This window comes from Oncorhynchus keta, chromosome 28 (genome assembly GCF_023373465.1).
Source record: "Oncorhynchus keta strain PuntledgeMale-10-30-2019 chromosome 28, Oket_V2, whole genome shotgun sequence".
Classification (NCBI taxonomy): domain Eukaryota; kingdom Metazoa; phylum Chordata; class Actinopteri; order Salmoniformes; family Salmonidae; genus Oncorhynchus; species Oncorhynchus keta.
In genome coordinates this window covers 21271730-21286764 of record NC_068448.1, presented here as the reverse complement: position 1 = coordinate 21286764, position 15035 = coordinate 21271730, and the positions used below count along the sequence as shown (strand labels likewise).

General features: G+C 41.2%; 2 protein-coding genes across 7 annotated transcripts in view; both read right to left on the bottom strand.

Annotated features, from left to right (window-relative positions):
* Window positions 1-1099: 1099 nt before the first annotated feature.
* Window positions 1100-9065, bottom strand: LOC118360803 (leiomodin-1-like). 2 transcript variants are annotated; one of them, XR_004820923.2, is made up of 6 exons: window positions 8388-9065; window positions 4035-5936; window positions 2325-3794; window positions 1540-2073; window positions 1346-1424; window positions 1100-1200 (listed from the first exon to the last, which is right to left on the bottom strand). XR_004820923.2 is itself a non-coding variant. In XM_035740234.2 (3 exons), exons 1-3 carry the CDS (start codon window positions 8655-8657, stop codon window positions 3768-3770), a joined length of 2199 nt encoding a protein of 732 aa, XP_035596127.1. In that variant the 5' UTR covers window positions 8658-9065; the 3' UTR covers window positions 2139-3767. The 2 variants fall into 2 exon arrangements, 1 of the variants encoding a protein (XP_035596127.1); XM_035740234.2 differs by lacking the exons at window positions 1100-1200; window positions 1346-1424; window positions 1540-2073 and having other exon boundaries at window positions 2139-3794.
* A 155-nt stretch (window positions 9066-9220) lies between these two features.
* LOC118360802 (lysine-specific demethylase 5B-B-like) overlaps window positions 9221-15035 on the bottom strand; it is a 38060-nt gene continuing 32245 nt past the window's right edge. For all 5 annotated transcript variants that reach the window (XM_035740229.1, XM_035740230.1, XM_035740232.1 and 2 more), the window contains 3 exons: window positions 14801-15006; window positions 10757-11011; window positions 9221-10489 (listed from right to left, as the gene is read on the bottom strand). In XM_035740229.1, the coding sequence (XP_035596122.1) occupies window positions 10361-10489; window positions 10757-11011; window positions 14801-15006 (590 nt within the window). In that variant the 3' untranslated portion in view covers window positions 9221-10360. The remainder of the gene's footprint in view (window positions 10490-10756; window positions 11012-14800; window positions 15007-15035) is intronic.

Genomic DNA, 15035 nt, shown 5'->3' with positions numbered 1-15035 from the left:
AATTTCGAGTGTCATAACAAAGGGTCTGAATACTTAAGTAAATAAGGTATTTCTGTTTTTTATATTTAACAAATTAGCTAACATTTCTAAAACCTGTTTTCAATTAGTCAATATTGGGGTATTGTATGTAGATTGATTAGGAAATGTTTTTATTTAATCAATTTTAGAATAAGGCTGTAACGTAACAAAATGTGGAAAAAGTCAAGGGGTCTGAATACTTTCCGAATGCACAGTACTAAATGTTGATTTAAGAGTTGTGCAAAGTTGGTAGAATCTCATTCAAAAATGTTTCACAGCTGTAATGGTGTGAAGACATATGCAATCAAGACATCTTCGTTTAAAAAATATAATACAATATTTTGGAAAATATTCCATATTTTTTATTTTCACTAGGCACTGTATCAGAGGAAACAGATGCAGTGTAACAGTACAAACATCTGACAATCTTCATCTGTAAACCCACCCACCCACCCCCCCACACCACGCACGCACGCACGCACGCACGCACGCACACACACACACACACACACACACACACACACACAATAGCAATAATGATACTGCACATCCACCATCAATGTGTTGGCAGTGTTGTGCGAATGCCCTCTGTTGATTAGAGACTTGTGACCCTCACTGAGATCTTTGTTCATTTAGTGTCAGGAGGGAGTAGAGAGCGTTGTCTTCTATTTCCGGTGGGGTTTCACAAAACCTAATGGTGCAGTACAAGTCACTGTTGGAGCTGTACATAATTATCTCATCATACACATGACAAGTGTCCTCTTCATCCTGAGAGAGAGAGGGAGGGGGGGGCATTGGGTAGAGTTTATTTGTTGAGTGAGTTGGTGCATATAGCCTAATGTCTGCTGTCTGATGAGGGCATGCAAAATGTTATTTAAAATATGATAAAGCTTCAACTTAATACAAATATCCAATTCACCTGTGCAATATCTACAGGATCTGATTCAGATGATGGAAATGCTAAGGGACACAAATTATAGGCTTCAAAATATCATAAACAAAATAATAGTATTTTCATAAGTACAATATGATATGTAGGTAGGCTATCAAAGAGAGAATACTTGGTCTTACTCAGTGAGCGTGACATTGATTGTTTTCTGAGGAGTAGACCAAGTGCAACCAGAGTGCAACACATCAATAGTCCAAGGACAGCTCCCACAACAACGTGGACACGTACAAAGCCTAAATTACAGTGAGAATAATTCAACAAAATCTCAATCAAACCCATGTTTTCCATTGTGTGTTTGGAACAAAACAGAGTAGCCTAAAGTTCAGGAAGAGGGGTCCAGAGAAGTCGGATCCGCAGACACTCCGAATGTTCAATTACCTGGGCTACCAATCCGAATAGTTGAGGTTGTTGGAGGTGTGACATCCCAATCTGCCACAGGTAACTTTTTGTATGGCACCTTTAAAATGATCAAAAACAAAAGTATACAGAAAATATATAGAAGATATGTTAGAATATAACAAAAATGTACAATAGGAGCTTCTTTTTTTTAAGCTATTCAAAGTTATATCAACCTGTGTAAAGGTGGGGACCTCTGAGGAAACATATTTGTTAGTTTCAGTGGTGTCCTTCCTGTCAATCACAGGGGCAGGTGTAGACAGTGAAGTGACCAATGGAGCTGTGGGTACACATAGTAACTAGAGGGTAGACCAGGTAAAATGTTTGTGCATTCAAAGGTAATCAAAAGGGAGATCAAAGCAAAATAATATGCATACCTTTACTCACAGAGATCTCTACATTTGTTAAAATATCTCTTCCCCACTTATCAAGTCCACAATAATAATGTCCAGAGTCCTGTAATACCAGGTTTTGGATGCTGACAATGAAATTACATCCATGGACATTGTCATACACTGAAAATCTTCCTACTGGGACAAATGCTTCACCCTTCACACTTCTGATGAGAATGTCACTGTTGGAACAGGGATGACGACACAAGTATTTGGGTTTATATTGATATCCATCTGGATATGAACACTCAATGTCTAAAGCTCCACCTTCATATCCGTGCGCTCCAAATTTGCTCAATTTTGCATCACAGCATAGAACTTGGAAAAATAGAAAAACAATGTTATTTTTTATCGGTATAAAAACAAATAGTTGAAACAGGAAATAAATAATAAAAACATACATTTGTTTGGTAGAGTTTTATTCTATAAAATTTGCAGTATGCAGTGGTCTCTTTCACAAATAAAATAATCAACAACAACAAAAGATTTCTGCAATTATAATCAACAACAACAGCAAATCTACAATATCAAAAAGTGTCTGCAATTGTATCTGAGTGTTAAAATCTCACCTGGCAAGTAAAGGAGAAACTTCAGATAGATTTTCATGTTTTCAGTTGTAAAATAATTTCACCACAGATACATGTGAGGACAGACCCACTTTTCTCCCGAATGCCCCTACTGTCACCGTATCAGTCTCCATTGACTAGCATCATTTGCAGTGGCTCAGGGCTGTTTTTATCTTACCTAAGGAAGTGAAAAATATAAACGGATTGCAACATTTCAGGAAGGAAGTGCTACAGACAGGAGCTACTTTTGTTGAATCAAAAGCCTCTATAAGGCGGATGTAGACATCTAAAACAGACGGAATATTCCACAATTGTTCATCTGGAGGAATTTAATGACCTGGCTATTAGCTATCGGATACATTCTCGAAATATTATATTATATTATATCATATTAATATGTTTTGTTTGGTTCTGTAAATACATTTCAGAATGGTCTCAACATTCTCAAAACCTTCCCAAAAGGTCCTTGCTATCCGGGAGTTTTGCTATTTCAACTACCCCATGGAAGATGAAATGTAAAATACTTAAGGTAAGAGTTAAGGTTGGGGTTAGGATTTAGGGTAGGGACTGGATGTCCCAAGGATCCCAGATAGCACTAACTATTCCCAAAATATATTCCCTTCCCCCTCAGGACACAATCCATCATAATTAAATGCTTGCAAAGTTCAAGAGGTCTCCTGCCAGCTCTAGGGAAGTGCCTCATGCATGCATGTTGTAAGCAGTTGGTATCCCTATAGACAACTAACAGAGAGATTGGCTGCTGTTATATTACACATTGACCAAATTATGAACCCACACACACTTCATATACAAGTTGTGTGTTCAATACTAGCTACAGTATGTGTTTGGTTAAATGTTTAATTACATCTTTTGACAGTGACAGTGGAACATGGTCTTTAAATAAACATCAAACAAATGCCCTCATTCATTGCGCTTATGGCCACATAACTGGTGAAAATAAGAAAATACGGTGACTTGCAATGTGTAAGCATTTCCTTCCAGTTGCTCGTCCCCTTTTAACTATTCCCATTCCACCGTGCACCTCCCCCATTCTCCCCACCTCTTCGCCAGACAAAGCCTCACATGAAAGAGCAGGACATCCAACTGGCCATCATCCAGTAATTAAAAAGAACAGAGGAGTTATTCTTACGTCATACTGTATCTTCAATGCAATGACCAAATATGGGCATCTCGGGAGAACAGGAGGGAGAGATTCAACTGAGGGAGACTGAAGTCAGCAGGCAATGTAGCCTAAGATGCTTTCACTTTGTATGATTACAAACCACCATAACCACCTTCTGGCTCGAAGTACCAACTGGATCAGATATCTCTCCATATCTCAGCAGCAACAACAGAGGCAGGGCTTCACCCCGGTCTACTACTGTAAAACAAATGCTGTTCTGTTTTTGTATCAAGTCCAACCTCTTCTTGCTGTCATCCCCACCTTTATTGAAGCAGCTTTGGAACATCAACCTGCCAGAGAGTAAAAGATTTAGATGTAATTTATTTACCAATACACTACATTCTTCCTGACTGTAATTTCAAGGGAAATACTGGATTCATATAGATGTTACAGTAATTTACAGTCTACAGATGTAATCAAAATTCCTGTCATTCCTCATACTGTTGGCTGCTCACCACATTAATAACATTGTATTGATATTATTAGCATGCTGCTTTCACAAACAACTTCCACTCCTCTCCTGTTCCAACCTTTTTTAGAGCTTTCATTGTGCTGTTGCGAATGGAGTCCAGCAACTGGTCCCTAGTATTCCTCTCTCCGTGGCGTGAAGTCTGCCCGTTGAGTTTTCTCTGTGAGGCAGGCATGAGGGCTTTCCTTAGGCCCTCCAACACTGGGGCAGGTGGAGGAGGTGGAGCTGGTCCAGATCGGCCAGCCTTAAGAGCCTGAGGTGGAGGTGGTTTAGATCCAGGACCAGATACACCATCCCCAGCCTGAGGTGGAGGTGTTGTAGACCCTGGTCCAGACCTACTACCCCAAGCCTTAGGGTTTAGCTTACCCACAGCTTTGGAGCTCCCCTTGTGGAAGGGTTCAGGTGAGGGGTTAGGGGGAGACAAAAAGGGAGATGTTTTCAGGAGGTTTCCTGTCTTCTTAGTCTCACCAACAGACTTGGATTGGGGTTGAGTTGAAGGTTCGCAAGAAAACTTCCCCAAAGGCAATGTGTTCTTTTTTGTGTTGTTCTGTGGTTGTGGTCTCTGACGTGTTGGCTGGTATGGCTGAGGCTGCTGGGATGGCTGGGCTTGTGCTTGTTTCTTCTCCTCCAGTCGACGTTGCCTCTGCAGGTCCATGTTCCGACTCAGGATGTTGGTCATGGTCATCCTTGGGCCGGCCAGTTCAAAGCCGTAGCCCAGCTTCAGCAACCTGGTGTTGTTTCTCAATACATTGGCCATCTCCATCTCTGTCTTGCCTCCACAGATGTGTCGCTGGTTGTGGAAGCGCAGTTCAGTGATGGTTACATTTTTCTCTAAGGCGTGTACCACGGCCAAAATTCCCTTGCCAGTGAGGTGGTTAGAGTCAAGGATGACATTGGTCAGAGACGTGTTGTTCCGCAGAGTGCCAGCAATGGCATAAGCCACATGGTCGTCAGCTCGGGTGTTGGCTAAAGCAAACGTCTTGACATGTGTGTTGTGTTGTAGTGCCTCTGCAAACTGGATGAGGGTGTGGGTCTTGATGACGTCTGAGTTGTTGACATTGAGCTCAGTCATTAAAGGGTCGTCTTTTCTGACATGCTCCAGGAGCTCATCAAACATGCTGGCCTCCTCGTCCTCCACGCCTCCCGCCATGACTTCACCAGCTGAGCGTTCTTCCCTACTACTGTCCTCTAGGTTTACATTGCTGGCTTTACTGTTTTTATTAGGAGTCCTTTCTGTCTTCTTTTCACTGTCTATCTGTGTCTCATCCTGGACTCTACTTGGTTTCCTGTGTGATTTCGTGTTTTCGCTATCTTTGTCCTTCTCATTATTCCTCTTTTCCTTCACCTCAGTATCCCTGAGTTCTTTCTGTTTTTCCTCTACTTTAGAGAAAATTCCTCTTGCGATCTTGCTATCCTTCATTTTTTTAGGGTTTTCTTTCTTCTCTTTCTCCTTAGTATCGTCTTTATCAGCATGCCCTTGAAGCTTTGAAATCAGATCCTTGGTTTTAGAGACGGTTTTTTTTCTGATATATTTTTGCTCCTTTTCTTTTGTATCTTCTTTTTTTGTTTGTAATTTTGAGATAAGATCAAGTGTTTTGTTACTACCCTTCTCCTTGTTTATGCACTCCTCCTTTTTCTCATTTTCTTCAACCTGTACTTCATTGCTTTTTTCAACAATCTTATCTTCCTTTTTTTCATGGTCTTTGTCCTCATCTCCCCCTAACCTACTATGTGGCCTTTCCTCATTTCCCTCTCCACTCCCTCCCTCACCCTTCAAGTTCTTGCTGTGAGGTTTTTCCTCTTCGTCCTTGGATATGTCCTCCTTAGGGGTCTCCACAGCAGAGAAGTTTAGGTCCATGACATCCTGGTCATCCTGGTCATCTGACTTGAAGTAGAAGAAACTATCACAGCTCTTCCCCATCTTCTTCAGGCGTTCCCGTTTCACTCTGTCAGTTGTTGGCTCCTTCAGTATCAGGAACATAAGAAAGATAGTTGCATTTATCATACAAGCCCACATTAAAAAATACTAGTATACTATGGTATAAATAGTATAGTATTCACTGTAGTGTTTTTTTAAGTCTGCAAAAACACTATTGTAAATACTGTAGTATTTACAGTTCGCTTTAGTGTAAATACGGTTGTAAAATAACTGTAGTATATGTAGTATATAATATAGTAATGAATGTAGTATTTACTGTAGTGTTTTGCAGACTGTACTATACCGTAGTATTTACTGTAGTGTTTTTGTGGACATTACTGTAGTGTTTTTGTTTTATTATCTTCGACATAGAAATTGAATCTTTGTCCTTCAGGAGATCTACTGGAGAAATAGTTAGAGCTTCTGCTCTTTTCTATAACCTGTAGGGATACAATTTATGTTCTATACTTGGCATGTAGATTTTCCACTTAAGGGTGTAACAAATTGCAGTATGGTGGAGGGGAATAGATGTACGCTAATTAAATAATGAAGTATTTACTACAGTTAAAAAAGTGTTTTTACAGACTGAAGTGTTTTTGTGGACATTACTGTAGTATTGACTATAGTGTTTTGTGTGGATAATACTGTAGTATTTACAACATTCTAATAAGCACTACACATGATCAATGGATACTAGAGTGTGTAATATAGTATTCTACAGTATACTACACATTTTCTAGTAAGCAATTCACGATGTAGGGAAGGAAAGGGAAAGGGGTAAACCTAGTCAGTTGTACAACTGAATGCAGACAATGTGTCTTCCGCATTTAACCCAGCCCCTCTGAATTGATAGTATGTAGTCTAGTATTCATTATTTAATAAAGAATGTAACATCTATGTATGTTTTGTCAGTTTGGAAATATTTTCATAATGCATCTGGAATGTTTATGTCCTTAACAGCCTACGTAAAACCGATGGAACATTGCCTCTACGAGCACCATCTGTTTGTTTTGTAAAATTGTATATCTTGCATATAGGAATCAGGGTTTTTGCATCCGTTACAGGCTGAAACGTCTGTAGGGATCTGTAAGCCACTGTGTTGTAACTCTGGCAGATGTTTCCTTAAAAGGCAGTATGGGTTAGAGCGAGAGGAGCATTCGCTCTGGAATTTAATTTGTCTTAGAACTGGAACCAGCATGCCAGCATTAACAAGACTCATTATTCTATGAGCCTGTCTCTTACCCTTTTCACCAAAACCAGATTTCAAGGGGCTTTATGAAAACACCATACAGAAGGTCAACACCACAGAGGCCCATGTACAGCTTTTTAGGATGGATCATTTAGTATTTATAACTAATTATGTAGCAGTCTAGTTAACATTTCAATAGCTAGAATCACATATCCTGCTATTTATACATGGCATGGTCTAGTGGTCAACATACTTGTCAATGAAATACATTTAGATCCTGAAATAGCACATGTAAAATCAATTACATACACTCAACAGAATTGTATTCCCTCAAATACACACTCGGACTCAAAATCCCAGTAATCACATCACACCTTCATCACATTACTTGTTGCAAAGTAATGAAAACACTTCTCCGAGTCTTGTTTTTTGTGCTGAAAAGAAAATCTCAAGATTGTGTGTCTTTTTTCTTCAGGGCTCCAGGGGCTCATTTGTTTATAATAAAAATTGCACTGCCTAGCAACTGTTCAGAGGGATGATTTTGCCTGTTCAAACTGGGTCCTCTGTACCCCTGCTCTGGATCGTTTTCAAACAACAAGACATCTCATTAGTCTCTACACACATGACTGTTTCAACAGGGCTTATGTTTCCTTACCGGCCAGCTGTTGGAGCCTATATCCAACAGCTGGGTGCCAACATACATTAACAGATAAGCTCAGTGTCTAAGCTTCTTTATTATTATTAGGATATCACTGTGGCATTTTAAAACAAATTAACTCTATGAAATAGTGGTATTGTCATAGTCAAGATCTGAGACCTGTGTGGTATCTCATATTTACTTTCATGAAAAAACAACCTATATAGGATTACACCCTGATTGATCATTACAGCATGTACTACATGATCATATATCTGTCTGTATCCCCACTTTCTGTCAAACTCCATACAATTATTATTTATTTATTTCCAGAAGAGACAGAAGTTATATTTTAAGTTTGTGAAACATTGCCCACAATAGTATCTTCATCTGTCTGATAACCCCCATCATCCCTGATGTTGAATCGTGAAATCACTGCACCATGTCTGGAAGCCAGGGTCCTGATATACTTGGGCACTAATAAACTGTCAAATTGGTACTTGAAGTATTCGATTGACAGCTACATCTAGGCTACACTATTCCTACTGTAATAAAACCTCTTCAGGGTTCAAACAGCAAGAAACTACAACTATTGCATTTGTTTTCTTGGTTAGAAACAGCCCTTTACGCACAGTTAACAATGACATTGGCGGAAACAGTGTCATCATACCTCAAAGGACAGCTCCCTTTGAATGAGTTTCTTGGTTTCGCGCTCACAGTAGTCAAGCATTGCCCCCCTATTGTATTTTATTGACGGCTGCTTGTCTGTCTGGTTCTTCTGCCGGAGTCCGACTGGCACAGTTGGATCCGGGTCAATAACGGTCAGTTCGCTCTGCAGCTCTTCCACCTCGGCGAGTGTCAGAGCGGCTAACAGGTTGTCAATATCGGAGTCCTCCTCGCTCTCGGCGGGGCGTTGATTCCGCACTTTCCTCCTCGACATTATTTCCCACAAAAATGTCCTGTTGCGCAACTGGATGAGTAATTTGCACTGCTGGTCTCAAAAATACCTTTGACAATAGTTGTATTATATTGGTACACTAAGTTCAGGTTCATTGACCTCACCAGTATCTATTTGAAATGGGATTTCAATGCGATTGAAATAGTTTGGACAAAGAGAGGGTACTGTCCTATCAGACTGCCTGGACCGCCTCTCAGAAGAACTGTTTAGCTCAATGCCCAATTTGAGATCAGAGCACTGGAGCTGGACTGAAGCCATATGACAACACAAGCGAAAAATGCAAAATGACAGTTATTAATCGTATCTATGCTGTATGGCCCCATTATAAGAATGATTGTACATGTCATCAAAAGATAATTATACTTTTGTAGCCTATTATGTCGATGCAAATGTATTTCAGATTCTTTAAATCAGAGTTTGACCAAACACTAAGTACCCCCATGCATTCATCATGTAATAAGCCTGCTTTTATGCGTTTTTACTACATGCTATAGTGTTGATACGAGGTCATCCAGTGGACCAAATGAAAATATGAAAACCTTCCCTTTGCTATTAGAACAAAAATGTTTTTATTCCACAATATAAACTGCAATGTCAAACTACCCCTCTCCCTTCCTTCCCAAAGTAACCCACCCAAGCACATATGTGGCAGTTGATAGGGTTCCTTCTGTCTGCTACATTGCTAGTCCACAACTGTAACTTACCCTACAGCATATACACTTTGTTTCTGTACATCAAACCATTGCTAAAAGCACCAACACATATTTCAGAGGAGACCAACCCATTGAAATCAATTCAGACAACCATGATTCCTCAGATAAATAAAACAGTCTACCAAAATTGTCTGAATAATTATATTATTCAGATGCATGTACTAATAAGCACTGGGTTTCCTGAAAAATACAGTTCTTTCTATTACATTATTTATATATTTTTTTAAGGGGGAGGGGGAAGAATGGGACCTTAACCCACATCCTCTGAGTCTCTGGTTTTGTATGCAAGGAAGTTCCATGTACAATATACTGTATTATAAACTGGGTAGTTTGGGTCCTGAATGCTGATTGGCTGATAGCAGTGGTATATCAGACGTAAAAACTGGGTGGTTCAAGCCCTGAATGCTGATTGGCTGAAAGCCGTGATATATCATACAATATACCACTGGTATGACACAAAATTACTTGTTTACAGTTCTAGCTAATTACATTGGTAACCAGTTTATAATACCAATAAGACACCTCAGGGGTTTATGGTATATGGCCAATATACCACGGCTAAGAGCTGTATACAGGCACTCCACATTGTGTCATGCATAAGAACAGCCCTTAGCCATTGTATATTGGCGATATACCACACCCCCTTTGATCTTTACAGGGTAACTTATTGTTTGACTCCTTTGCGCCACCCAATGCAATGGAAACCCATGCAGCACACTGATCCACATTCTGTCACAACAACCAACAGATCAGAGGAGGAAAGAAAAATAGGTAAAATACAAAAAAAAGTAACCAAGCAGTATAGTTCTCGACAAAAACCCAATAAAGAGCAGATAGCACCGTTGTTACAAAGGGGATGGGGACACGAAGGGCTGGGTTGGGGGGTATGAGGGCAGGGTCTGTGACACATCCTGACTTGTGTGACTGAGTTGCTAACGGAGTAAACTCCCCATCCAGTCCCTCCTCATTTCCTCAGCGACCATCGCTTATTGTGCAGTTGTCACACACATAGTCTTCTTTCTCAGCCAGCTCGGCTGTCACACCCACACAGACCTGGTGGAACCACTGGTTACAGCTGCCATCACACTGGACCCAGTCCACCTGAAATAAAACAAAAGGCCAAATGAATAAAGGCCAAATAAATCTCAAATAAAATCTAACCCAAGTGACATAAGTCAGACAAGGAACTGAACATTCAGTACATTTTACAATCGCTTCTACAAACAAACTGCTAGGCATTCTGTCCCTCTCTCCTTTATTTAAACACCAACACTCTACTAGTCAGTCAATAAGGTTGTCAGTTAAAGTATTGCTTATCTTTTATTGTTATCTTGTCAGTGAGTGATTTATCAAAAAAGTTAAACTGACCTCATCTCCTTCAGGTTGCTGGCATCCCTCTGCTGGACACATCTCCTCTTCAGAGTCATCTGACTGGGAGAAGTCGGAGTGAGACGAGGAGGTCGACGCCGCCCTGAGTTCCAGGTTCTTGTCTTTGTTCATTTTCTGTCTCTTGTTCTGGAGCTTCTTGGCCTTGTCCCTGCGCTCTGGCTCTACAGCCTCCCTCTCCCGGCGTCGCTTAGCCTTCTTCTCTGCTCCCTTCACTCCTTCCTTTATCAACCCATCCTGAAGTGATTAAAAACACCTCTTAAACTAAGAAAAATGTATTTCTTCTTTTCAACAGTCGTGATACCGTCGTAACAGTAATAAACCAATACTTTTCAATCATACAAATACATACAGTTGAAGTCTGAAGTATACTTATACCTTAGCCAAATACATTTAAACTCAGTTTTTCACAATTCCTGACATTGAATCATCCTAGTCAAACTTCCCTGTCTTAGGTCAGTTAGGATCACCACTTTATTTTAAGAATGTGAAATGTCAGCATAATTTTTTATTTTAATTTAATTTATTTCACCTTTATTTAACCAGGTAGGCTAGTTGAGAACAAGTTCTCATTTGCAACTGCGACCTAGCCAAGATAAAGCATAGCAGTGTGAACAGACAACACAGAGTTACAAATGGAGTAAACAATTAACAAGTCAATAACACAGTAGAAAAAAAGGGGAGTCTATATACAATGTGTGCAAAAGGCATGAGGAGGTAGGCGAATAATTACAATATTGCAGATTAACACTGGAGTGATAAATGATCAGATGGTCATGTACAAGTAGAGATACTGGTGTGCAAAAGAGCAGAAAAGTAAATAAATAAAAACTGTGGGGATGAGGTAGGTGAAAATGGGTGGGCTATTTACCAATAGATTATGTACAGCTGCAGCGATCGGTTAGCTGCTCAGATAGCTGATGTTTGAAGTTGGTGAGGGAGATAAAAGTCTCCAACTTCAGCGATTTTTGCAATTCGTTCCAGTCACAGGCAGCAGAGTACTGGAACGAAAGGCGGCCTTATTAGGTGTTGGCTTTAGGGATGATCAGTGAGATAAACCTGCTGGAGCGCGTGCTACGGATGGGTGTTGCCATCGTGACCAGTGAACTGAGATAAGGCGGAGCTTTACCTAGCATGGCCTTGTAGATGACCTGGAGCCAGTGGGTCTGGCGACGAATATGTAGCGAGGGCCAGCCGACTAGAGCATACAAGTCGCAGTGGTGGGTAGTATAAGGTGCTTTAGTGACAAAACGGATGGCACTGTGATAAACTGCATCCAGTTTGCTGAGTAGAGTGTTGGAAGCGATTTTGTAGATGACATCGCCGAAGTCGAGGATCGGTAGGATAGTCAGTTTTACTAGGGTAAGCTTGGCAACGTGAGTGAAGGAGGCTTTGTTGCGGAATAGAAAGCCGACTCTTGATTTGATTTTCGATTGGAGATGCTTGATATGGGTCTGGAAGGAGAGTTTGCAGTCTAGCCAGACACCTAGGTACTTATAGGTGTCCACATATTCAAGGTCAGAACCATCCAGTGTGGTGATGCTAGTCGGGCATGCGGGTGCAGGCAGCGATCGGTTGAAAAGCATGCATTTGGTTTTACTAGCGTTTAAGAGCAGTTGGAGGCCACGGAAGGAGTGTTGTATGGCATTGAAGCTCGTTTGGAGGTTAGATAGCACAGTGTCCAATGACGGGCCGAAAGTATATAGAATGGTGTCGTCTGCGTAGAGGTGGATCAGGGAATCGCCCGCAGCAAGACCAACATCATTGATATATATAGAGAAAAGAGTCGGCCCGAGAATTGAACCCTGTGGCACCCCCATAGAGACTGCCAGAGGACCGGACAGCATGCCCTCCGATTTGACACACTGAACTCTGTCTGCAAAGTAATTGGTGAACCAGGCAAGGCAGTCATCCGAAAAACCGAGGCTACTGAGTCTGCCGATAAGAATCTGGTGATTGACAGAGTCGAAAGCCTTGGCAAGGTCGATGAAGACGGCTGCACAGTACTGTCTTTTATCGATGGCGGTTATGATGCCGTTTAGTACCTTGAGGGTGGCTGAGGTGCACCCGTGACCGGCTCGGAAACCAGATTGCATAGCGGAGAGGGTACGGTGGGATTCGAGATGGTCAGTGACCTGTTTGTTGACTTGGCTTTCGAAGACCTTAGATAGGCAGGGCAGAATGGATAGAGGTCTGTAACAGTTTGGGTCCAGGGTGTCTCCCCCTTCGAAGAGGGGGATGACTGCAGCAGCTTTCCAATCCTTGGGGATCTCAGACGATATGAAAGAGAGGTTGAACAGGCTGGCGGTGGATAGTTTCAGAAATAGAGGGTCCAGATTGTCAAGCCCAGCTGATTTATACGGGTCCAGGTTTTGCAGCTCTTTCAGAACAATAATAATAGCAGAGAGAATGATTTATTTCCACTTTTATTTCTTTCATCACATTCCCAGTGGGTCAGAAGTTTACATACACTCAATTAGTATTTGGTAGCATTGCCTTTAAATTGTTTAACTTGTGTCAAATGTTTTGGGTATCCTTCCACAAGCTTCCCACAATAAGTTGGGTGAATTGTGGCCCATTCCTCCTGACAGAGCTGGTGTAACTGAGTCAAGTTTGTTGGCCTCCTTGCACGCACACGCTTTTTCAGTTCTGCCCACAAATTTTCTATAGGATTGAGGTCACGGCTTTGTGATGGCCACTCCAATACCTTGACTTTGTTGTCCTTAAGCCATTTTGCCACAACTTTGGAAGTATGCTTTGGGGTCATTGTCCATTTGCAACTAAGCTTTAACTTCCTGACTGTCATCTTGAGATGTTGCTTCAATATATCCACACAATTTCTCCCTCATGATGCCATCTATTTTGTGAAGGGCACCAGTCTCCCCTGCAGCAAAGCACCCCACAACATGATGCTACCACCTCCGTGCTTCACGGATGGGATGGTGTTCTTTGGCTGGCAAGCCTCCTCTTTTTCCTCCAAGCATAACGATGGTCATTGACTTGTTTATTGTTTATTCCATGTTATTGCATGTGCAACTCTGTGTTGTTGTCTGTGTCACACTGCTTTGCTTTAGAACTTGTTCTCAACTAGCCTACCTGGTTAAATAAAGGTGAAATATTTGTATTTATTAAAAAAAGGTCATTATGGCCAAACAGTTCTATTTTTGTTTCATCAGACCAGAGGACATTTCTCCAAAAAGTACGATCTTTGTCCCCACGTGCAGTTGCAAACCTTAGTCTGGCTTTTTTTATAGCGGTTTTGGAGCAGTGGCTTCTTCCTTGCTGAGCGGCCTTTCAGGTTATGTCGATATAGGACTCGTTTTACTTTGGATACAGATACTTTTGTAACGGTTTCCTCCAGCATCTTCACAAGGTCCTTTGCTGTTGTTCTTGGATTGATTTGCACTTTTGTCACCAAAGTAAGTTCCTCTCTAGAAGACAGAACACGTCTCCTTCCTGAGTGGTATATGACGGCTGCGTGGTCCTATGGTGTTTCTACTTGCGTACTATTGTTTGTACAGATGAACGTGGTACCTTCAGGCGTTGAACCAGACTTGTGGAGGTCTACAATTTTCTTTCTGAGGTCTTGGCTGATTTCTTTTGATATTCCCATGATGTCAAGCAAAGAGGTACTGAGTTTGAAGGTATGCCTTGAAATACATCCACAGGTACACCTCCAATTGACTCAAATTATGTAAATTAGCCTATCAGAAGCTTCTAAAGCCATGACCTCACTTTCTGCAATTTTCCGTTCTGTTTAAAAAGGTAGTCAACTTAGCGTATGTAAACTTCTGACCCACTGGAATTGTGATACAGTGAATTATAAGTGAAATAATCTGTCTGTAAACAATTGTTGGAAAAATTACTTGTGTCATGCACAAAGTAGATGTCCTAACCGACTTGCCAAAACTAGTTTCTTTACAAGAAATTTGTGGAGTGGTTGAAAAACGAGTTTTAATGACTCCAACCTAAGTGTATGTAAACTTCCTACTTCAACAGTATAATTGAATTAAATGTATTTGAAACCTTTTGTGAAAAGCTTTTTCCCTGAGAGTTGCACTGCTTGAGTTTGTCACAGTCTGAGGGGTCGTCATCTTGTAGTGACGTGCGTTCGTTGGTATGATGCGTTTTCAGCCCGTTCAGTAACACATGGTAGAGCTGTGTGATCTCTGGAAGAGACACCTGCAGCAGGAGCCCTTCCACCATCAACTCCTCCAGCTCCCCACTAAGATCTGCAGCAACACAGCACACGCCAGGTTGT

What these genes read in the sequence shown, in the direction of transcription:
- LOC118360803 (XM_035740234.2), bottom strand. Translation starts at nt 8,657, where the DNA reads ATGTCGAGGAGGAAAGTGCGGAATCAACGCCCCGCCGAGAGCGAGGAG. An exon ending in AAAGGGAGCTGTCCTTTGAG is followed by an intron (nt 5,937 to 8,387) that starts GTATGATGACAC and finishes CTGATACTGAAG; the next exon opens with GAGCCAACAACTGACAGAGT. An exon ending in CAATGAAAGCTCTAAAAAAG is followed by an intron (nt 3,795 to 4,034) that starts GTTGGAACAGGA and finishes ACTCTCTGGCAG; the next exon opens with GTTGATGTTCCAAAGCTGCT.